This window comes from Vombatus ursinus, unplaced genomic scaffold, assembly GCF_900497805.2.
Source record: "Vombatus ursinus unplaced genomic scaffold, bare-nosed wombat genome assembly UNPS02014793.1, whole genome shotgun sequence".
Lineage (NCBI taxonomy): Eukaryota > Metazoa > Chordata > Mammalia > Diprotodontia > Vombatidae > Vombatus > Vombatus ursinus.
In genome coordinates, this window is record NW_020954571.1 from 516324 (window position 1) to 541184 (window position 24861).

A 24861-nucleotide genomic window follows, 5' to 3' on the forward strand; every position below is an offset into this window, starting at 1 on the left:
AAATCTCATACATAGGTTCCAAAATCAAATTCCCAAGTATAAAATCGGAGAAGCATGGATAAAAAGCAGTTTGTCTGAAAGAGATTCAGAGTTTTCAGTGGGTTCCAATCTCAATATGAGTCAACAGTGTGACAAGGCAGCCAAAAAACTAATGCAATCTTGGGTTAAGAGAAGCATAGTGTCTAAAAGGTATCATGTGGATAGATTAAATTTGTGATGTTGGACCTCAAAGGGCAGAACTAGGAACAATGGACAGAGGTCTCAGAGAGGCAGATCTAGGCATGGCATAAGGAAAAATTTCCTAACAAAGCTATGCAAATGTAGAATAAGATCCCTCAAGAGGTAGTGAATTGGGGCTTCCTCCACACTTGAGATCTTCCATCAAAGGATGGAGAGATCTGTTCTGATATGGGAGATCCCTCCTAACTCTGATATTCTGTGAACTTAGTCATCTTTTTAAGCCTCACTGTACTTTATATATGGTATGTGTATTCAATGAATGTTTTTTGAATAAATTTTCTCACAAAAGTGTCATAAATGCTCGCGAGGTATTTCTAGCATTTTGACAGAGGTGAATCCATGGCTATCAAGTCTTACAGACAAATGATGGTAAAGCTAAAAAACATCTAAGGACATATTAGAAGGATTTTAAAGGTAAAAAAAAAAAACCCACTTCTCTATAGTCCATTAACAATAACTACTTCAATACCCATTATTTTTAAAGAAAGCTATTGTTGCAACTGGATAATCTATTCACTCATATCCAGTGAGTGAACTCCAAAGTGGAAAACAATTCAGAAGATAACCTCCCCCCCCCCAAAAAAAAGCTGTAAATTGCAAAGCAGAAAAATTCATGTAGTTTGGTATCTACCTACCCCTCTTCAATTTACAGCTTAGGAAAATACTTTCTGCGTACTGTCTGAACAAAGTATGCATCCCTTCCATTTTCTGCTGACTATTTAGCCTATTACCATAGTGTTACTTAAAGTGTTCATAAAAATAAACGGCTTAAAAATAACTTAAGAAACATAAAACTCAGCATTTTCAAACAAAATATAACTTGTAACTATAAAATTATTTTATGCAGTAGACATTCACATTATAGAAACTAAATTTTATTTTAAAGCAGATTATGAACAAGTAAACAAATTTGTCATAGGTTTTACTGTTACTGTTTTACTGTTTTTAATAAAAGCAATCATTTATATTTAAAAGCCATGGAAATTTGTATGATGACTAGTGTAAAAGTAGTTCACTTACAGGTACTAATTTCCAATACCATTTGGAAGGAGACTGCTCAGGAAGCAAGGAAAGGAAGGTAGGAAAGGAAAGGAACATCAGCAGATCAAGTAATGATATTTTTGAATGCACTTAAGCAAGGCACACTTTGTATATACTACCAGTAAGACAAGATTATTAAGTTTTTGACTGAATGACTATTATAAGTTTAAAGTAATACTAGAAAATTTCAGTTTAAAATCTAATAGTTTAAAAGAAAAACTTTAAGCCTTAGTGCCCCTTTGCAAATCCAATAATAATTAATATGATCTATACTTGCTATTTTATTGTAGCAATTTTTTTTAAAAATGGTTCATATCTAAAAGAAAAAGACAATTCTAGATGGATTTTTTATCTTGGTCCTTTATTTTTGTTTACATGCATAATTTTTTTAGCTTAAAAGAGAAGAGCTCTTTTTAAATACAAAAGGAACTGAGGCACATTTCCATTTTAAGAACATTATATTCTCTAATAATGAAAGTGTAGAAGTGCATTATAACCAATACATTTACACAGATAAGGGAAGGAAGAGGAGGGAACAAAGGGTAGGGTCAAATACAGTATTATTCAGTTCTGTAGAACTCCCTTACTCTTTGAACCTCCTCCCTCCACACCCATGCCTAATTTTTGATAGGAAACAGATATGTTCTAATAAAGAAGAGGGATACAAGTCAAACATGTCCATTTCCCTCTAAGTCATCTCAGAATTCTGAACTCTCACATACTTTGTACCCCATGGCCTTCCATGGTCTTCTACATTATGCTTCTACCATTCTGACTATGGCTTGTAACCTTAGTCATAGCCTCCACATCCAAAAAAACCTGCCAACTTCTGTTGATTGTCCCTCCGAGATATCTCTCATCCATGCCCTCCTGTTTACCCTATAACCACCCCAGTCACAGCCTTTATCTCTTCTAACCTAAACTATGTTTGATAAAGACCATTATAACTGGTATTCCACCCTCCATCTCTAATCTATCCTCCATACTGTTAGTTACATAATTTTCCTAATTCCTAATGGCTTTGACCATGCCATTCCTTTATTCACAAACTTTCAGTGATTCCCTACAGTCTACTGACTAAAAGCAAAGCTCCTAATTCTAATATTTAGGATCCTTTCATTTCTGGCTGATGCAGCTAGGTATCGCAATGCATATAGAGCTGGGCCTGGAGTCAGGAAGCCCAAGTTCAAATCCAGCCTCAGACACTTGTTAGCTGTGTGATGCAGGGCAAGTCACTTAAGCTATATTTGCCTTAACCCACTGGAGAAGGAAATAGCAAATCACTTCAGTATTTCACCAAGAAAACCTCACGGACAGTATGGTCCACGGGATCACAAAGAGTCAGATATGATTGAACTACTGAACAACAAATCTCTGGCTTCAATCTACTTTGCTTATTTTTTACTACTCCATGTTTTAGTTAAACTAGTCTATTCCCCATCCCTTGCTCACACATTGCTCTTCCCCATCTCCGCTCCACTGTCCCCTACATGTGGAATGTACTTCTTCCTTCAATAAACTCCTGTCCCTCCTGACCATCGATTCTCATGTGCCCTGATATCCCCATTACCCCCTTCCTTTCTTAAAGGCCCAACTCAGGTACATCTTCCATAAGGCTTGCCTGATACTATCCACCCAAATCCTACACACACACACATACACATATCTGCATCCTCTAATTTATCATAATAATCTACTTGATCTCTTCTTTGCATTTATTCCAATCTTCCTTTTATCAGTTACTTGTGTAGGTCTCTTCCCCCTAAAAGGTTGTAAGTTCTCTAAGACAGAATTTACATCACATCTACCTTTTTACCTCCAATTTACCACACATAATGGATACTTGATAATTCTTTACTGAATTTACCTGAATTCAACAATTTCACCAGCATATACTTAGTGAGCTAAGCAAACTACTATCACAAAGATGAAAAGTTTCCATTTGGGGCTACATTAAATTGTACTTGACAATGATTCCAAACCAAAAAGTTTCCAGAGAAGTTAAATATAGCCTTTTATTACCTTTTGGTGAGCTGGGCTCTCTAATAGCTGCTGCTTTAATTTTACCTCTTTCTCTGTTATCTCCCTCATTTTCAGGTTCACCTAAAATAGTGAAAGGAAAAAAATATGTATTATGCAAATGCCTTCAGATGTTATAATCAATATCATGTTTACCTATCCAGAGACATCTAGAACTTAACACTTCACTTTTTCTTAACAGATAGCTCTTAAACCCATGTACTACTATTAAAATTTACAAATAGTCATGGGTACCATAAGAGTGGGTGACAATTTCCCTTTGAAATTGAAGAGTAATTTTTTTCTCCTTTAATATAGTAATCATTTCTATATATATATATATATGCACACATTATATAGCAAAAGGTTAATTAATGCTACTAATTCCAAGGTATATGTAGTTAGAGGTCAAGTTAGCAGGAGAAAGGTATTTTTCTCTCTCCCCCACAAGGGAGGACACAGTTAGTTCCAGTTCCATATCTGAATATTTTAAAGAAACATTATTTACCCTAACAGCAGGCCCACAACTGACTGAGGATATTTTAATGACCTGGAGACACTGAAATGGCTTCAAAGTACTGACCTTGTTAATCCAGAAAACCATTGCATCCTCCAGATCATATGGAAGCTCTTTTGAGGCACTGAATGTAGAAAAGCGTTTGACACTGGCAACTACTTTTTCAATGCTGATCATTTCTATAGTGTAAGCTGTCATTAAAGCATCAATCATAGCCATATGTGAACTCTGGGGAATAGATATGTAAAGTAGGTAGTCACAATCTCATTCAAAACTACAAATCTTTCACCATGTTCCCAATAGTACTTTCTCAAATTCCTAATTGTGACAAAGAATTTGACTCTTTCTGCTTACAAATATCATGCTCATATTTCTTCTATGCCATTTTTATTTGAAATTTTAGGCCACAGGCTTATTACAAATAAACAAAAGGGAGGTATACTCATATAGGAGATAGTGTGTATAAAGAATATGCCAACTTTTTCTTAAATAATGTCATGCACATTTACAAAATACCAGTGACCAAAAACAATCATCCACAAAATTTGTGGACAAGAAAAATCTCCAATATAGTCAATGTAAAATAAGTGTTCTTGTGTAAAATACATCTAAGTGGAGTCTAGCATTGTCACATAAATCATATGATTACTTTTGCTGAACACAAAGGGAAAGTAGCATTGGATCAGTATAATCATTTGTTTGAGAACAAAAATACTTTAAAAAGACATCCATTTGACAAACTGGTAGACAATGAAGACACAACATTTCTAAGATGCTTGCCTCAAAAATGTTTATGTGCCTAAATTAAGTCATATCTTTCTTGAACTTTCTTACACAACATTCACCAAGATAAAAATAGGTTAAAATAAGTCACTGCCTTTTTCCATTATGCAAAAGTGAATACCCAAATTTTAAGAAATTTAAAACTTACTAAAAAACTTTTTTTGTGAAAATCCAATTTTCTAATATCTTATTTAACACTTATATAATGTTTACATTACATTTTACTTGAATTTTGGAAGTTGTTGATGAGCTGCTGACTTAACTAAATTACTTTTTATTCACTTAGCCAAAATATGCAGAGACAGTTGCACAACGCAGGTATGCGATGTAAAAGTCAATCCTGTTTCAAGAGATCAAAATATTAAAGAGAAAAATTCAGTGCATTTCAATTCAGATCACCAGAGCCCAAGGGAATATTATCCCCTAAAAAACACACAACAGCCTAAGTTTAAAAATGTTTTAAAACCTGCTAGTACTCACCATTTTTATAGGTGCACAACTGAGGTCAGATTCAGTTACTGGTGTGTCATCACTCTCAATTACATAAATTCCTTTCCGAGACAAGGCCTGAACAACAGACTGATGTCCTTTTAATGCTGCTACCTGGTCACCTTTCAAAATGAGGCTACAGACCCGACAATATAACTCACTGGACAGCAAAAGCTTGATAACAGGTGGTTTAATATGTTCCTGGTCATACTGGTCTATGTAAAACGGATCTTTTAGATCTTCTGGGATATTATCTGAAGCAAAGAAAATAATAAAAAGGTAAATGAATTTATACAATAAGCAAATAAGAAAACCCTGACAGACTCGTTCATCTAAAACAAATGATATAAGGGTATCAGTTAACATGACTAATCAATCATGGAATTACAGTTAAGTGACTAATAGCATAAAACTGGAGTTTTTTTTAATCATTTTCATATATAATATTTCAGTAATATATAAAATAGATTATTTTAAGAAAATTACCAATGCTGATAGTTAATATTTATTTTCACTAATGCTTTAAAATAATATTTGTCTAACTTAATTATTAAATATCATTACCGAAAAATACAGAAAAAGGACTAGCAAGATAGTGAAAAGTAAATGGTTCTCAGCATAATTTCCCCACAACGGATTCTCTACCCATCCTTACATTTTCCCCTTAACTCACTCCCACTAGCCAAATCACCACCACCACCACCAAGGGAGCCTTCCCACCTAATCTTCAACCTCTAGCCAAGCTGCTTGACTGATGACTGAACTTAAAGTGGATAGGAGACAACTCCAATCCCCCTGGTAAGATGGCTTTACCATCTGCCCTGCTTCTATGCCATATAGTTTCCTAGCAATGTCATATTAACTGGTTGTTCTCCTTCGTTCTTAAAGGGACCAAAATAACATCACTATGTTAAGAGTCAAATTACACTGTGTCTGACTATGTCTGATCAGACCAATAAAAAACTCAAGAGATTTTACTACAGATCGGCCACAAATAGTCCATGTGAACATTTAGGATGGATTCTCTAAATTTGCACATTTCATGTTTCTTTTGAGCTACTTCAATTCTGCTTTACCCAGGGAGCATAATGCTTTCTTTGATGGGGGTACGCCATGCTGGGAGGTCCTGTGCCAGTGTGTCCCATGTCATACAATCAATTCCAAAATTCTTCAGAGAGACCTCGAGAGTGTCCTTGTATCACTTCGTCTGCCCATCATGTGAGCACTTGCCTTGTGTGAGTTCTCCACAAAATAAGTCTTTTATACAAGAGTACCTTTGGCATTAGAACAATGTGGCTAACCCACTAGAGTTGCACTCTCTGCAGTAGTCTGAATGATTAGTAGTTTAGTTCAAAAAAGAATGTAAGTGTCCAAGGTGATCTTCAGAATCTTCCTAAGATATTCGAATGGAAGCAATTCAGTTGACTGGCATGGCACTGATATACTGTCCAGGTTTCACGGGCATACAACAATGAGGTCAGCACCTTCAATCTGATAATCAGTTTAATACCTCTTCTCTCCCACACGTGCTTTTGGATCCTTCCAAACACTGATCTAGCTGTGGCAATGCATGCGTCAATCTCATTATCAACATGTACACCCCCAGAAAGTATACTGCCAAGATAAGTGAACTCATCCACAACATTAAAAATTTCTCAATTTGCTGTAACTAATCATTCCATGTATGGATGGTGTGGTGCTGGCTAGTGGAACACCTGTGTTTTCTTGGTTTTAGGTCATATTTGCACAGTAGCAGAGAATCAATCCATAACTTGTTGCATCTCAGCTTCAGAGGCTGCATTAAGTGTACAACCATCTAAGAACAAAAAAATCATGCACTAACTCTCCCTCCACACTAGTCTTGGCTTGTAGTCTTTTCAAGTTAAATAATTTACCATCAGTACAGTGGCTAACCTTGATGCTGTGTTCATGCTCATTGAAAGTGCCTGGCAACATTGCTGAAAACATCAGCACTGGAGCAAGCACACAGCCTTGTTTCACTCCGTTGGTGACTAAGAAAGCACAAGAGTATCATCCAGAACACAGGCAAGCATGTCTTCATGAAATTGATAAACAATACTGATGAATTTCTCTGGGCAACCATATTAACTACTTACGTAACCAAAGAATTTCTGGACTTTGCAATCCACCCAACCACAACTAAAGGATTTTCAAGCCTTTCCATCTGCTGATGGAAGATGAACTTCCTATGATGTGTTATCTCTGCCAATTAGAGTATAAGTCCCTTGTGGAAAGGGACTGTCTCAATTTTTCTATTTGTAATCACAGCACTTAATACACTGTACATAGCTTGGCATAAAGTAAGAGCCTAGGAAAAACAAATAAATAAATAAATTTTAAAAGGGCCATACATAGTAACTAGAATTGTATCAATACAAGGTGGTTGCATAGTGGATAGTGTGTCTGGCCTGAAGTCCAGAAGACTCATCTATTTGAGTTCAAATCTGGCCTCAGATACTTACTAGCTGTAAAAACTGGGGCAAGTCACTTAACCCTGTTTGCTTCAGTTCCTCATCTATAAAATAAGCTAGAGAAGGAAATGGCAAACCATTCCAGTATTTTTGCCAGGAAAACCCCAAAAGGGATCACGAAGAGTCAGACACAACTGAAATGACTGAAACGACTGAACAAATGAACAGCAACAAAAAGTGAATGAAAATTATCTCCATTCAATGTAAAACCTTGTAAAATAAGAGTAGAGGGCTGAAGTCCCACTCACCCTAACCAATTTCAGCATAGCTGCAGGTTTTGCACTAGAGGGAACAACCCAATAGGTATATATTTTAGGGGTACAGTGACCTCTATCTTGTCCATTCTTTTTAGTGACCTAGCTTAACATCCCTTTAACAACAAGAGAGAACCGAAGTTTAAAAGTCCCTCCATGGCAAAAAATAGTTATTCGGAGTGGAACCTGCAGAACAGAATCAGATGGTGCTCAGCACAGTGCCTGCCACACAGCAAGCACTTAATAAATGCTCTATTATTTATCGTTCTACCTGAATAATTACTTCCAAAGAAACCAGAGCATTTGACAAGCAAACACTTCAAATAAGACAAAACACAAGAAAGATAAATGTATATAGTTAACAAGAAAGGACTAAACAACTAAATCAATAAGCTCATGCTTCTGGTGCAAGATTATTTAAAATTTTTTTCAAAATGGGCAGATGCCAAAGAGCTAGAGACAAATGATTCTAAGGAACTAAAAGATTAAAAGGAGAGGGAGTTGTAAAAAGAATTAGGCAAAGGAAGAGGAAAAAACAAAATATTCCAAGGACTAAAATCCACGTTCCTTCATAAAAAAAAATCAAATAGGGGAGGGAAAAACATAGGGAGAAGCTCCATAAGGGGAAAACTTGAAGTCATTCAAAGAACTTGGCAAATTCGCAAAGACAATCCAGGCCACTTTTCTACTACTCAATTTTGACCCTAGTTCATTGTACATTCGCAATATTTGTCCAAATATATCCAACAAGCACTACAAGTTGTCCATTTACCCACATATCATACTATGGACAATATGCCACATAATCAATAAAACTTAAAAATGATGTACTAAAATTTGGCCAAATTTCATTGAGCCAAAGCTCAATGGTCCAATTGTTTGCAGAATTCATTCTTTACTTTTTTCAAAAATTAGAGCATTTACCAAGTCTGTGGAACCTCTCACATTCTCCAAGACCTTCTACATCATAGATGTCAGATCAACAATTACAATTTTAATTCTTCAGTACTCTATAATATAATCTACTCAAGCCTGGTAACAACTCAATGAGGGAAGTCAGATTCTGTCTCCTCATTTATCGTGAGTTTTTACTCCCCTACTATTTTTGTTCTGTTCTCAGTTCAAAGACAATTCTCCTTGGAAGAGAAAACAAGCAAAATAAGAGTTTAGCAGTTCAGTCTTTTCACTACTGTCTGTTATCACCATCCCACCTTCCACCCCCAAGGAGGAATCATCACCTTTACTTGGATCCTTCTCTTGTCTCCAATATAACTTTAAATTTTTTTTTTGTTTTAGTCCTAAGCATTCATCACCGGACACAGCTTATTCTGGGCTTTAGTGTTACTGACATTATTTCTACAGGACTGTATTATTCTTTTATTATTTATCTCTAACAGTTACTTGCTCTTACTTTCACCTTCTATATAAGTCTTTTCAAAATCTGAATTTGTTTTTATAGCCAACATTAATCCCTTTAGGCAGCACCCCTTTTCCCTCCCCTTGGAATAATTTCTGTTGAAGCTTCAGTTTATTTTTGAGTGCTTCCCGAGTCAACTTTCCCTTCAAAATACTAGGCCACTGGATCCTATCTATCCTTTCTTTGAATTCTCTAAATCTGCTATCTAGGATAAATATCAAACAATGCCTAGCTATCTGCTTTTGCATCACAAGTTGTATAATGCAGTAGTAGCACTGCCCCCAAGGTTGCTGTTATTTCTACCTCAACAACCAGTTCCTCCTTTTTGATAAGAATCAAGTCCAAAATAGCAATTCCCCTTGTTATTGGATAAAACCATAATCATAGCAAGTCACTAATTTACCAGTTGCTCTAATTTTGGCAAAGAAAGAGTGCCAGCAGAGAGATGCCCAGAAAGCTGAAGACCCCTATCACTACAATATCATGCTTATGTACAATCCTCAAGATTTTTTTTTCCAAACCCCTCATCTAACTCTTTCTATCCATGTAGTACATAGTACACCCATACAACAGCATCACTTCTGTTTGTAAGTCTCTTGACCCTCTCCCAAATTCTCTTCCACATTTCAACCCTCAGAATATTAGATTTCCTCAAATAAGTCTATAGTCACACTATACAAGTATCTCTCTTTTATCTACTCTAGTTCTTTTGAATTAGGTATACTCCTTCAAAATCAACTTTCAATCATGAGCATCATTCTATTAAGTCTCATCAATACATATGAAGTTAATTTTGCCCCCTTGGAACAGGATCTCTAATTCACCCTTTTCATAACTGATAGTTATACAACTACGTTGCATTATTGGCATTTCCTTTTGGATATTATCTCACTTAAATTTCTGATCTTCTCTTCCGTTATGACTTCTCCTCCAATGCTGTATCTGTTAAACTCTGTGGAATCAAGCTTACCAGATTTACAAAAACCATTCTCTCCTTCCACCTAATTTTTTAATTTAAAGCCTGATTACCTTTGCAATATTCCAAGAAAATGTTTTTACACACACCTGGTTAGGTACAATTCATCCCTGGCCAAGAACTTATCATTCTTGTATTTTAAATCCATTGTCCAGAAATTCAAACTCCATTTTGAAATAACAGCTTCAACTCTCCAATCAGCTGTTCAACTCCCAAGTCTACCTTTCCCTTTGTAATCTCTACCTTCAATAGACAGAAGAAGCATGAAACCACTAACAGTGCTAACATCTTCAGTTCTTTGCCCAGAACTTCATATTCCCTGAGAATATTTAATAGGTTCATTCTGATGACATCATATGTCATCAGACATATGTTGTTCCTATACAGATGACCCAAAGTGGGTAGCGATTGCCAGTACTAAAGAATTCCTAAAAGCCCCATTACATTTCAGATATGTGCCCCAGGAAAACTGTAGATCTCTCTGTTAAAATCAGGTTCACTAATAGCTGCCTTAGCACTCCTCAGGAAGGATTCACCTACCACCATTATTTTTACATTCTTCCTCTGACCATTACTAGATGACCTCTCACCTATGGATTCACTCTATCATTCCTTTGTACACCAGAAGCTGTTTCCTTAAAATGGTTCAGCTATCATTCTTTTACAGGAAGAAACTTATATCATTTATTTAGCTTAAATAACCAAGAGACTAGAAATGCATTCCTCTAACTTTTATACTTTCTTATATAGAATGGAAATCAACTAGAACTCTGCATATACATAGCCCTTACATGATATTGGCAAAAATATAAACATAATACACTTTCTCTGAGTCACAGCAAAATTCCCCTTGCCTTCCTTGCATATTTGTTTTAAATGAAGTTCCAAAGTTGTTTGTTTCCTTTTTGACACCTTTCTTGACTGACCTAACTTTTAACTAACTACTCTGAAAATATACTAGACATGAGACTTAAATATAAGATCAATATACCTCAGGACAACTTTGCCCTGTATACTCCAGAAACTTAATTTCTCTGCTCCACTCTGGGGGCCAAGACGGGGGAGAAGGGGTGGTGATGAATTAGGCTTCATTTGTCAGCCAGAAGCAAACAATCACATACAGTACAAGATAAAATCAAATTATCTAATGATATAAACACATTTCAATTCACCTTGCCACTGTGTTCTTCAGAGACTTCCATATCTGCTTCCCTGGACTATAGGTTCTCTGGCCCCAACTCACACTTAAAAGAGAAAACCTTCATTTATATAGCACAAACAAGGACAAGCTCTTCATAAAAATTAGGAAACTGAGGCTTCCAATAAGACAGCAGTGTTAGCAGTTATCTGTATAATACGTCAAAAAAGAAAAAGAAATTGGCCAAATATATTACTAAAATTGCAGTAAGATGATGAGAAATAATCTCTGCCCCTGAAATGTAAAGCCTTCTGAAATAACAACAGAAAGCTAGGTAAACAGACCTAATGGCCCCACCTTGTGATAAACCTAGCCCATATCATTTTAATCTTGGTTCACTGTGATCATGGTGGGTCTATCCTTGTCTCCTCCTGGCAATGACCAAGTCTGACACTCCCCACCATCCCCATTCCCACCTTAACAGGAGGAAAACACTGAACTGTCAAGAAATGGTGATCAACTTGTTCAGGGGAGGAGGGAACAACAGGGCGAATATAGCATGTAGGGATCTAATCTATCCTACCCAAACTCCAACATGAAGAGGTCACTGAAAGATACCAGTCCCAATGGTTTGGACAGGATTAAACTGGAAGCAATGAATAAGTAAAGTCCCAAATAGTGATAGAAAGCTACCTGGAACAGAAAAAAATAGGCAAGAAACAAGAACAAGAGAGGCCTACCCCAAAGCCAATAAAACAATAAGATGCAAAGAAGGAAAAATGAGCAAGCAAAAACCAGAAAAAAATTTCAAGACAATGAATAAAATGTTAGGCAAGAAAGGAATGGGAACCAAAAACCCTAAATAAAAAATAAAATAAAAATCACAAAACAAGCACAAAAGAGAAAATATTTTAAATTAGCAGAGAAGTAAATGAACTGAAAAACAAAAAGACTAAAGAATTGCTAAGTAATACTAAAAGCTAGTTCTCTGAATAAACTCAGTAAACCTTTCATTAACTTGATTAAAAAAGAGGAAAAAATCATTTTTTATTTTGATAATTTCAGCAAGGTAAAATTCCAACAAAGAATTTTTTTAAATTATCATAACTTACTATACACAAACATTTCAGCAAAACTAAGATTTCAAAATAAATGGAGGAATATCTATAAAAAATATAAAAGTCAAATTAACAAAGCATTATAATAGGAAATATAAACAATTCAACCTCAAAAAAACAAAAAGAAGAAAGAAATCAAACTAACTGCAAAGGGACTTTGTTGTTGTTCAATCATTATTCAGTAGTGTTCAACTCTTTGTGACCCTAATTTGAGGTTTTCTTGGCAAAGATGCTGGAATGGTTTGCCATTTCCTTCTTCAGCTCATTTTACCAATGACGAAACTGAGGCAAACAGAGTTAAGTCACACAGCTATTAAGTGTCTGAGGTCATATATGAACTCACGAAGCGGAATCTTCCTGACTTCAGGCCCAGCATGCTATCTACTATATCATCTAGCTGCCCAGTAAGGAACTACCAAAGTGAAAAAAACCCGTCCAAGCAGATCTCCAGGTGAATTTCATTAAATGCTTAAAGAACTAAACCTATTCTACTCAATCATACTCAAACCTCTTCACTCAAATCATTCTCAAAAACTGAGAAAGCACTCTACCAAAATTCTTTTATGAGAAAAATTTACCTAAACCAGAGGAGAATAAATAAAAGGGAACTATAAGCAAATGCCACTAATGACCATTAACTGAAAATTTTTTAAATAAAATCTTGAAAAGAGACATCAGTAATATATCCGAAAATTATCTGATATGAAGAAGGTGAATTTAGAGCAGTTTGCAAGAACGATTTAACAGGAAAATAATTAACATAATTATATTAAAAAGAAAAACATCCCAAATCACATTACTTTGATAAATGCAGAAAGCTTTCTAAAAACATTCACTTATGCTAAAAACCATTACAAAATACAAAGATAGAAGAGCCATTTTTACATGATAAAAAGTCCATAACTAAAACCCAAAGCTAGCATTATTTGCAATAATCAAATACTAGAAGCCTTCCCAAAAAATACAAGGGTAAAGCAAAGCTGCCTGGTTTTCTCCAAAGTTGTCTCACACCATTCTAGAATGTTAGCAATAACAATAAGACAAAGAAGGCATAAAAAGAAAGGCGTAAGTATTAGCAAAGAGGAAACAAAAGTCAATATATAAAATATCTCAATATGTGAACTGGTCCAGCCATTTTGAAAACGGAATTTGGAATTATGCCCAAAATATCACTAAATAGTACATACTTTTGATTCAGCAATACTACTAAATTAGCCTCAAAGACAAGAAGAAAAAGACCCACATGCACAAAACCATTTACAATTTACAGCAACTTTTTGTTATAACAATAAACAAGAAACAAAGGGGGTTCCAATCAATTGGAAGTGACTGAAAAAATTGTGGTACATAGTAAGAAAGGAAGCAAGGAAGAAAAGAAGCATTTAACCCACTTTGTACCAAATACTATGCTAAGCACTTTACAAGTACTACTTCATTTAATTCTCCTAACAACACTGGGAGATAGGCACTACTATTAATTACCATTTTACAGTTAAGAAAACTGAAGCTGAGGTTAACAAGGTCACATAGCTTGTTAAGTGTTTAAGGCTGGATGTGAACTCAGGTTTTCCTGGGATCAGGAGAACAATGTATGCAAGGACAACAATACTGCAAAAACAACTTGAAAAGACAAGAATTTTTGTTCAATGCAATGACCAACAATAACTCCAGAGGACTGATGATGAAATATGCTACAACCTCCTGACAGAGAAGTGATAGATTCAAGGAGCTGAAAATGAGACATACAGTTTTGGACACAACAGATGTATAGATTTGTTTTGCTCAATTATGATCATCAGCTATTTCACCTGTACCTATACCTCCCCACCTCCTTTTCTAGGTATACACAATACAGAGGCCTGATACCCTACAATTACATACCCATCCAACATAAACTCCCTAAATGATAACAGCCTGTCTGAATTAATTTTTTAATGATTAACATACTCCCAATGAGGTTACATTCTCCCCCCCATCCCAGTAAGTCTGAACCCCTAACTGTCACTGTTCAAATCTTATTCTCTATCTCCCCACTGCCAGCACTCTTACTACTATCAACTTCAACTTCTTACTCCAAAGCCACTCACCCCCTACTACTGTGCTTTCTGGAATGTCTGCTCCAAAGGTAACAAACTTTAAAAAAAAAAAAAAAAGCACCCTTTTTCTTTCTCACTCCTTTTATACTCTTGAACTTACCAAGAACTGGCTCCATCCTAATGACAAAGCTACCCTGGACACCCTTTATGGCGATGATTATACTTTCACTCATATCCCTGGTTCTAGTAAAGGAGCTGGAATACTCCTTGCTTTCCCTACTGCCACTTTCAAGCTCTCCCTCTACAACCATCACTCAGTAACCTTTCCTCTGTTGAAGTTCATTCAATCTATGTTTGTCACCCAATCAAGATTCTGGTAGCTATTATCTACTGAGCTTCAAGTCATTCCCACCTTCCTTCTTTAATAAGTTCAGAGTCTGGCTCACAATCTCTCTCTCTCTCCTCCCCAATTCCTACCCTATACCAAGGGACTTCAACATACAAATAAATACTCCCTCAAACTCCCGTTAACCTCACAGTTCTTCAAGTTCCTCAATTCTCATCACTTACTGTACCTCCACCCCACCTCAGCTACAGAGAGATGGATAGTCATACCCTTGATTTTTCCAGCACCCAAAGTGTTTCACTTGCAGTTTCACAAACTCTGAAATTCCTTTATCTGATCATAATTTGTTGTTATTACAGATATCCCTCCACTCTGAAATCCCTAAACCTGCTCTTGGTCCTCACCACGACCTCCAATTTTTCCAATTCTCCGTTCTTTCCCAAACTATCCCTATCACTCTAACTACAATCTCTTCCCTTCCTCATTTTCGATCCTTTGGTAAACCAGTTTGATTCTACACTATCCTCTTCTCTCAAGTACCTCACCCCCTTATGTTATCAAAAATCTTGCTCTACCAAGCCTCAGCCTTGGATTATTCCTACCATCCACAAGAATGTGGCACAGTGGATTGAGTGCTGGGCCTTGAGACAGAAGACCCAAATTCAGGCTCAGATACTCATTAGCTATTTGACCCTGAGCAAGTCATTTAACATCTGTCTGCCTCAGTCTCATTTGTAAAATGTGGATAATAACAGCACCCACCTCATAGGGTTTATAAGAGGATCAAATGGGATAATATTTGTAAAGTGCTTGGCACAGTGCCTGGTACATAGTAAGTACTTAATAAATGCTTGTTCTCTTTCTCTCCACCCCCTCAACTAATGTGCTACTAAACAAAAAAACCAAACCATGATTCCTGTGTCCACTACAAATCTATGTTACACATTCTCAACTAGGTCCCTGTTGCAGCAAGTAACCCTTTTACATCTTCTTAATCTATTCACTCTCGACTCACCACAGTGACTTTTCCAAAGCTTTTTATCCCTCCTCAAATCTCCCATGGCTCAGCTTCACCCCAACCCTCTCAGCTAAAAACTTTGCCTCATATTTCACTGAAAAAAACTGAGACCATTCAAAAAGAGTTCCCTCTTTTTTCTGGTTCCTCATTTCACATCACTCAGATGCCTTCTGCAACTCTCTCCCCCTTTACCTGTTTCACACAATGGGGTTTTCCTTCTCCTTGCTAAGGCAAAACCCCTCTACAAGCACAAGTGATCCCAATCTAACTCTCAAAAGATCTTTACTTGATCCATCGATCCCAGTTAGCTATCCTTCCGTATCCCTCCTCCCTTTTGTGACTCAACCTGGAGAAAGTCATCTACAATCGTGCCCCTACTTCTTTTTCCTCTTACTCTCTTCTTAAAATCTTTTCAGTCTGGCTTCTGACCTCATCATTTAACTGATGAACCAAAATTATCAATCCTCATCCTCTTGACCTCTCTGCAGCCTTTGACACTGTCAATCACCCTCTTCTCATTAATACTGTCTTCTCTCTACATTTTCATGACACTTCTCTCTCCTGGTTCTCTACTTACCTGTATGACCACTCCTTGTCTATTTCCTTTATTGGATTTTATGAGTATCCCCATAAACTCTGTCCTAGGACCTCATCTCTTCTCCCTTTCTACTATTTTGGTTGGTCTACTTATCAACTCACATGGATTCAATTATCATTTTTATACTTATGAGTCTCAGATCTATTTATCCATTCCTGACCTGCTGTCTCATATCTCCAATTATCTACTGGACATCTCAAAATGAATATCCCATAGGTATCTTGAACTCTAGATATTCAAAACTGAATTCATTACCGTGCCACCCATCTCAAGCCCTCATTTTTATAACTGTCAAGAACACCATCCCAAAAAATAAATAAATATTAAATAAAAATTAAAAAATAAAGAACACCATCCCTATCTTCCCAGTCAGTGACATTTGAAATGTAAGTGTCATCTTCAACTCCTCACTTTTCATCACCCCTCCCCCACAGCAAATCAGGTACCAAGTCTAGTCTATTCTACCTTCACATCTCTTATATAAGTACCCTTCTCTCCTTTGACACTGTGCCACCACCCTGGGGCAGGCCTCATCCCATCACATGCCTGTACTATTCCAACACTTACTTCCCTCAAATTTCTCCCACTCCAGTCCATCTTCCACTCAGGTATCAAAGTGATCATCTTAAACGACCCATCTGACCATGTTACATAAAGTCACACCCATTCAATCAACTCCACTACCTCCCTATCACCTTCAGGATCAACTATAAAATTCTCTGTTTGACTTTTAAAGACCTTTATATCTTAACCCCTCCATACCTTTCCAGTCTTCTTTCATCTTATTCCTCTCCACATATTCAGTAATTCCATAACACTGGCCTCCTTTGCTATTCCTCCACAAAACATTCCATCTCTAGATTTTTCATTTTCACTGGTTATTCCTCCATGCCTGGAATTCTCTCTCTCTCTTCAACTGTCTCCTGATCATTCTGGCTTCCTTTAAGTATGAACTAAAATCCCACCTTCTTCAACAAGCCTTTCCTAATCTCCCTTAGTGATAGTGTCCTCCCTCTGTGACTTTCTCCACTTACACACACACACATATACATACACACAAACCACTCCATCCCAAAATCTACTTAAACTGACACTTGCCACAGACAGAGGAGAACAGATGAACATTCCTAACTACAAAAATTAAAGCCCAAAAATTCTAAGTCTGCTCTCAAGCACTGGGTGCCCTCAAGGCTGGTTGCAGGGAACAATGAGAAAGGTAATGCCAAGTTCAATGAGTATCCCTAATAAGGCCTCTAGCATGAACCACAGCTCAGCCTGAGCAATGGCTGTATAGATCTTTCCTAATGCAAGTACTCTCTCTTTGTAGTCCAGATTCAGATACCTTGGTTGGCATAGATTCATAACCAATTAGTTGTCCAACGTACTACCAATATAGCTTATTGGTGAAGGTAATTATACTATTTAATATAGGATCAATATGATGAATATGAACAAAAAAAACATACTGGCTTTTAAAATCTGCATAATTTCATGCACACATTAATGGCATTAAGCAGATATGTGACCTTATCCATTGGTAAGATGATAATGACCCCTGCCCTACTGAATCTCAAAGGTATCCTGGAAAGCTCAAATGAGCTCATATACACAAAAGCACTTTGAAAAGTATAAGCTACCTCTTTTTGTGGTAGCAAAGAACTGGAAATTGAGGAAATACCTATCAATTGAACAAGTTGTGGCACATGATTGTGTGATGGAATAGTATTACGATATAAGACATGATAAAGGGGATGGTTTCATAAAAATCTGGGAAGACTTGTATGAACTGATGCAAAGTGAAGTCAGCAAAACTAGGAGGACACTGTAACAGCAGTATTGTAACTATAGTCAATTGTGAAAGACTTAGCTACTCTGATCAATTCAATGATCTAAGACAATTTCCAGAGGACTCATCATTAAAACTGCTATCCACCTCCAGAGAAAGAACTGACGAACTCTAAGTGCAACACTGAAGCATCTTTTTCTACTTTATTTTTTTGCTTTTTTTTTCCTGTAACATGGTTAATGTGGAAATACATTTTACATAACTTCATATGTATAACAGGTATCATATTTCTTGCCTTCTTAATGGGGGGGCAGATAATTTGGGACTGAAAATAATATTTTTAAAAAACTGTTACCAAAAAAATTGATCAACAAATACTTTTGTTTAAATTTTTTTTAAAGTACAAGCTATCATTAATATTGGTGGTGATAACAGTTTTTGCTATCCATACATTTATTATACTGCTACTGAATACCATCTTCATAATAAAAGTATATGATTAATCTACCTTTTCCAAACATCCTCTGAACTGCAAACATAATTTTGAAATCAAAATTAAATACCAGCATCAAACCAAAAATCATTATCTAAGTTCCTTCCTACAGCTAAATCTTAGCATTATTCCATAATATAATCAATATTCCTTAGAGTCTATGCCACTCAACAATATTTTAGGTTAAACGATATTATAACAAGACCCAACCAATATTCCCACTATTAAGACAACTTGAAAAAGTTTAAAAAGAACCTACCAACTGCCAAATTTCCATTACTATACTGCTACAGTAGAACTGCAAAATAGTAACATAAAAAGTAAATCATGAAAAGTACATTTTTTTAAAAGCCAGGATGTTCTCTATCATTGAGAAAGAAGAAATTACAGTCTACATAAATTTAAAGACTGAAATAATAAAGAAATGTAATTTTTTTCAAAATACATTATTCCAACATTTTAATAACATATTATCAAGTATTCATCACATGCCTTGAAGTACTTAAAAATCAATCTATTAATTCTAACTAAATATCCTCCTAAAAAGTTTGAAAATAGTTTCAAATAGGTTAAATATTCCCCTACAATCAAATTTAAAACTATACGCTTTATGAAAGGCTTTTTGAATATACTTCAGAATAACTTATTTCAGAACGACCACAAATTTAAAATGTTTTACTATATATACATACAAACGTATGTCATGATTTGGATGTACAATGATCTAGGTTATTTTTTATCTAGTTGTCTTCTAATCTTTCTCATAGAATTATAGATATCATTTACTCTGAAAAGACAGCATGGTGTAATGAAAAAAATACTAAATTAATTCACATTAAAGCATAACTTACTGATATTCATTTAATTCAACAGAACTTCTTCATTTTTTAAGATGATGCTTATTAAATAAAATTAATCTCTAGTTGGTACTATTTCAGACATCCTAACAAAGAGAAGTAAAAAACTCAGACAATTATCTTTAGGCAGAGGTGGGGAACTACAAAAGAAACAAGCAAGTTATATATGACCTTTAGCAAGTCTCTCATTCTATGAGCCTCAGTTAGAATCCATCAATAAAATAAGATAGCTGGAGTATATTCTCTAAAATCCCTTCCAGTTTCAAATGCTATAAATTCCCCTAACAGTGCTGTTTTTCACAGCTTTTCCCTTCCTCTATTTCTAGTCCTACAGATTCTCTAAAACACCCAATTTTCCCCACAAAATAAGTAATTGTGAGGTAAAGGAGAATAGCAACCACATGTACATACAGACATTTGTAAATTAGGAACTACTTGTATTTGTTGACTGATCCAGCCTATTTTTCTCTAATCTCTTAATTCAGAGCTGAAAAATTCTCAGATGTCACATGTCCTACAGCACCTTATATTTTTAATTCAACTCTTACCCTAAGAAGTGGGGTAAGAGCATACCTACAAAAGTATGCTGATTTTTTTATTCATACTCATTCACATTTTAATATTGTGACAACTTAAAAAGAAGTCTAAAGAAACAAAAATAAACACAATGTAGACAGCAATGGAGATCTTCTAAAGGTACCTTGGTTTTCTCAACTACTGTGCACATATATCTGTTCCAGCCCCTGCTCCACACAAAGAGGTAGATGGACAAAGCAGGAACGAGAAGAAGGGAAACAACTTCCTACCACAGTACTATATATGACCCAGGAAATGCCTTAACCAGTTGTGCTCTGTTTCCTTTTTGGGTCTTCTTAAAGAATCCTTTAAGAACCTTTAATATATTCAGTGACTATAATTTGGATCTCAGCCTGCAACTGGGAACCATTGCATTACAGCAATAGATTTTCTTTCTTTATTCCATTTGATTTCCTTCTCCTAGAAGCTGAATACTATGTCTGGCTCCCATTCCCCAATAAATTAGCAGTCAAAAGCTGTGAACAGAGGTTGAAAGAATAATTACAAACTATAAATCACCACTTTCAATAACAATTTGAAAATATGTCTCAAATCTCTAATTGTAAATGAAATACAAATAAACATGACTCTAAGGTTTCACCTCACACCCTGTAAACCGGAAAAGAAAAAAAACATAAAAGTCAATATACAAAGAGCTACAGAAGACACCAACATATTGGTAGTACTGTGAACAAGTCCAACTATTCTTGATGGCAGTTTGAAACCACACAAGAAAAGTGACAATTATATCCTTTGGACACAGTAAATGTACCACTGGGCCTATATTCCAAGAAAAAGACAGAAACAAAGATCCAGTATGTACCAAAATATCCACACCAACGCTATTTGCAGTAGCAAATAACTACAAAGTGTGTGACCATCAAAGAAATATGGTATACTAATTTAATAGAATATTACACAGTAAAAGATTATAAATAGAAGGAATTCAGAGAAACATATGAAGATCTGTATGAACTGATGCAGAAGGAAGCAGAACCAAAAAAATAATTATTACAGTGCCTACAACAACCACTAACAGATCCCAAAGAACAAACAATGAAAAATACCACTCTTCATGACAGAGGTGGGGAACTACTAGGAAAGAATGTTGTAAACATAGAAGTCCTTGTCATCAGATATTATTGCCCTTTTGTCGGATAGGGGGGTTAAAAAAGAAGATTCAATCTGAAGGGAGCAGAGGGAGTCTTTTCCCAGAAATAACTGTTACGCAAAGACAAAAAGTTTATCTGGCTCCTAAATTAAAGGTTGTCTTCTAAACCCAAGCAAATCTTTAGAAAATATGTTTTAAGTAAATCATGTCCCTATCACAACAAAGATCTTAAAGTATCCTACACAGCTACCACCTCTTTAGTCACCTGTGACTCCCCTGAATTCACCAAACATATCTGCCATTAACATAATCCCTAAAACATCTAGTCCATTAAGTCCTTTCTGGTTACACTTAACCCTTTCTCTGCCTTGCCTAGGCTATGATCAGTCACTTCAACTCACTAAAACTCCCTTGTCTACAGACCTTCCAACATGCCCTCCATGCCTATCACCAACTACAGACGGCTCCCCATGCATCTGTCATCCCTGTTCCTGATCTAGGTCCACAAAGATGTGTAAGAAAAAGTCAAAGAATGGTCAGAACAGATCAGGCAGGCTTTGAAAGCTGTACCCCCAAAGATTTTAAACTTTCACTGTCATATATGTAACTTAGAATTACAAAATGTCAAAGCTAGGAGAGACCCATATATGTAATTTAGAGTTATAGAATGCCAAAGCTAGGAGAGACCTTAACAAAAGCTGCCTTGTTTTATTACAAAACAAATCTACGTGCCACACAGAATTGAATTTTCTACCATTAAAAATAAGATTTTCTAAAAAGTAATATAAACAAGTATCTCCCTTTGTACCACAAACAGTTGCCTATCTTAGTGATACTAGTTCTAGTTCTGTCTTCAGACCTGGTGTTGGTTAGATTAGATAGCTGCTAAGGTCCCTTCCAAATCCAAAATTCCATGATTCTGGAAATTCACATTCTCTGAACTCTAACTCTAATTATGCTGTGTGTGACAAACTTTTTATTCATTCTCTTACTGATCCTCCAACTAGCACACCTTCAGAGTGATCTCTTAGCACATGTACATATATATATATATATATATATATGCGTCTGTATAAGAGACACTTCACCTTTTTGTGTCATGGACCACTTTGGCCATCTGGTAAAGGTGATGAATACCTTTTCAGAATACTGTTTTTAGAAGTATAAAATAAAACACATAGGATTACAAAGGGAACCAATTATAATGAAATATCAAAGAATTAAGAAAACAAATGTGCAATATAATAATAACAACACTCATACTGGGCCTGCTATGTGTCAGGCACTTTGTTATGAACTTCACAAATATCATCTCATTTGATCCCCACAACAACCCTGGAAGGTAGGTGTTATTATTCCCATTTTACAGATGAGGAAACTGGGGCAAAAAGCAGTAACTTGCCCAAAGTCACACAGCTAGTAAGTATCTGAAGCTCAATTTGAACTCAAGTCTTCCTGACTTCAGGTCCTGACCTCAGGTGGCAGAGATACCCTGAAATCCAAGGTATTAAGAATCCCTATCCGAAATTGTAATTTCTTTTTCAACATCATCTCAACAAAGATGAAATGCCAGAGATAAAAGTAAAGTTCTGTAATTTTAAGCAAATTATGTAACCTCACTGGATCTATTTCTTCACATGGAAATGAGGAAAATGGACTGGCTTCAATTCTAAGATTCTACACTGATTTTCAAATTTGACAAAACAGGAATTTATTTATCTATTAAGTTTGATAAGACACATACACAGAAAATAAAATGCTATTAAAATATGAATAGTATGAAATTTAAATCAGAAGATAAAATTCCATTAGGATAAATTGTATTTTAAGTGATCCCCCTTTGCCTCTCTCTACCCTATAAATGTTACTGTCTTCTAGTTTAATTAACAGGTTTTAGCAATTCCTAAAGGAACAGTTTTCAACATCTCCAATGTTACCTTTAAAAAGAGTTATCCCAAAAGTCTTAGTGCAGTTTTAAGCTATTAAAGCTAGTAAAGCTTAAACTGCACTAAGACTTTTGGGACCACCCTATTAGGCACACAGCACAAAGCCACTACCAAAAAGACTTAGGAGACTTAACAAAAGGAAAAAAAGAGTGGAAAAAATTCAGGCAAAACACAAAAGTAAAAACAAATAAAGGAACAACAAGATCTACTACTCTTAACTATGGCATTAATAGTGAACAAAAAGTAGATGAAATGTTTCTGTAAAACCATATGCTAGAGAGGCTAATCCAAGGCATTAGAAATGGCAGAGTTCCATTGTAGTCCTAACTATTTACTACAAATGACAGATGCACTGGTTAGCAGAATGGTACACAGGAATGATGACAACACCAGAGGTTTAAAAAAAAAAAAAGTGCCTCAAGTCTTCCCATAGAATTTCAACATACTTTCAACTAAATAGCAAATATAAAACAGCTTAAAGAATATTGTTTGATTTAATATCTCTACTGCATAATTTTCTAACAACATATTTAAGTAACCTTTGTTGTATTCACATAAAACAGTATCAACAAAAGCCCTTAAGATTAAAAAAAGTCCCAATTCAAAGGTCCAAATCTAAGTGGTGTAGAGAACTAAAAAAGCTAAGGATTATTTTCAGACTACCAAAAAACAATTTTCAAAGAAATCTACAAGATACTATGAAAGACTTCCCCCAATCATTCATTCAAACAACCAAACTCTAAACTTGCCAGCAATAAGTAATCTCACATACCAAGATAAGCAGTAAAATAATATGCAATACATAACATAATTCATAATGAACCCTAGAATTGTTTTTTCATCAGTTTGAATTAGCCTCCCCCAATTTATAAAACTGTAAAAAAAAAAATTCAATTTTACCAACTCCTTCTTCCAAATATAAGTATTATTGTGTTTAAGTCCATCTGTTGAAATTTCTGAACAAGTACAAATGAATGAAAAAACAATGAACATACTCCTGGAAATAGGGCTACTGCCAAATGACATCAGTGTAAAGCTACAAGAAATATGGCAATTCAATCTAAGATTATAAGACAAGTCTCCATCCTCCTTCAATTATGGCTCAGATTTCAATTTTCATTCACTCATTCATTCAACAAATATTTATTAAATGATTATTGTATGCATCCCATCCCTTTATTTTGTAACCAACTGTAAATATCTCTACCTTTTTAGTAAGTTCAAAATATATCAGCTTTAAGAATGTCTCATTAAATACATTAACAAGTATTTAAGTGATATCTGATAATGGAAATATAATTATTCAAATTAACCCAAGAAATAAAAGAAATGACTGTCCATATTATTCACTACTGAAATGCTGACAAGTTCCTATGTTAAGTGCTAACACTAAATGAAAACTAAAATTAAAATTCACTCTGTAGAAAGAATTTGGAGAAAAATGGGTGGAAGAGATTTTTCAAACAAGTATTTAAGTTTGCATGACATCCCCAGAGTTCTTAGTTAAGTATTCAAATGTATTGGGTCATAAAGATATGCGTGTAAGGGAAACAAACGATTTTTTCCCATCTCTAATCTAATAAGTTGAGTCACTTTTCAGTAGCTATAAA

At 35.4% G+C, this 24861-nt stretch overlaps 1 protein-coding gene across 2 annotated transcripts in view; it reads right to left on the reverse strand.

The window, feature by feature from the left end:
• CAMSAP1 (calmodulin regulated spectrin associated protein 1) overlaps window positions 1-24861 on the reverse strand; it is a 53723-nt gene that overhangs the window by 26257 nt on the left and 2605 nt on the right. For both annotated transcript variants that reach the window (XM_027869676.1, XM_027869675.1), the window contains exons 3-5: window positions 5081-5343; window positions 3884-4045; window positions 3304-3384 (exon numbers count right to left, since the gene is read on the reverse strand). In XM_027869676.1, the coding sequence (XP_027725477.1) occupies window positions 3304-3384; window positions 3884-4045; window positions 5081-5343 (506 nt within the window). The remainder of the gene's footprint in view (window positions 1-3303; window positions 3385-3883; window positions 4046-5080; window positions 5344-24861) is intronic.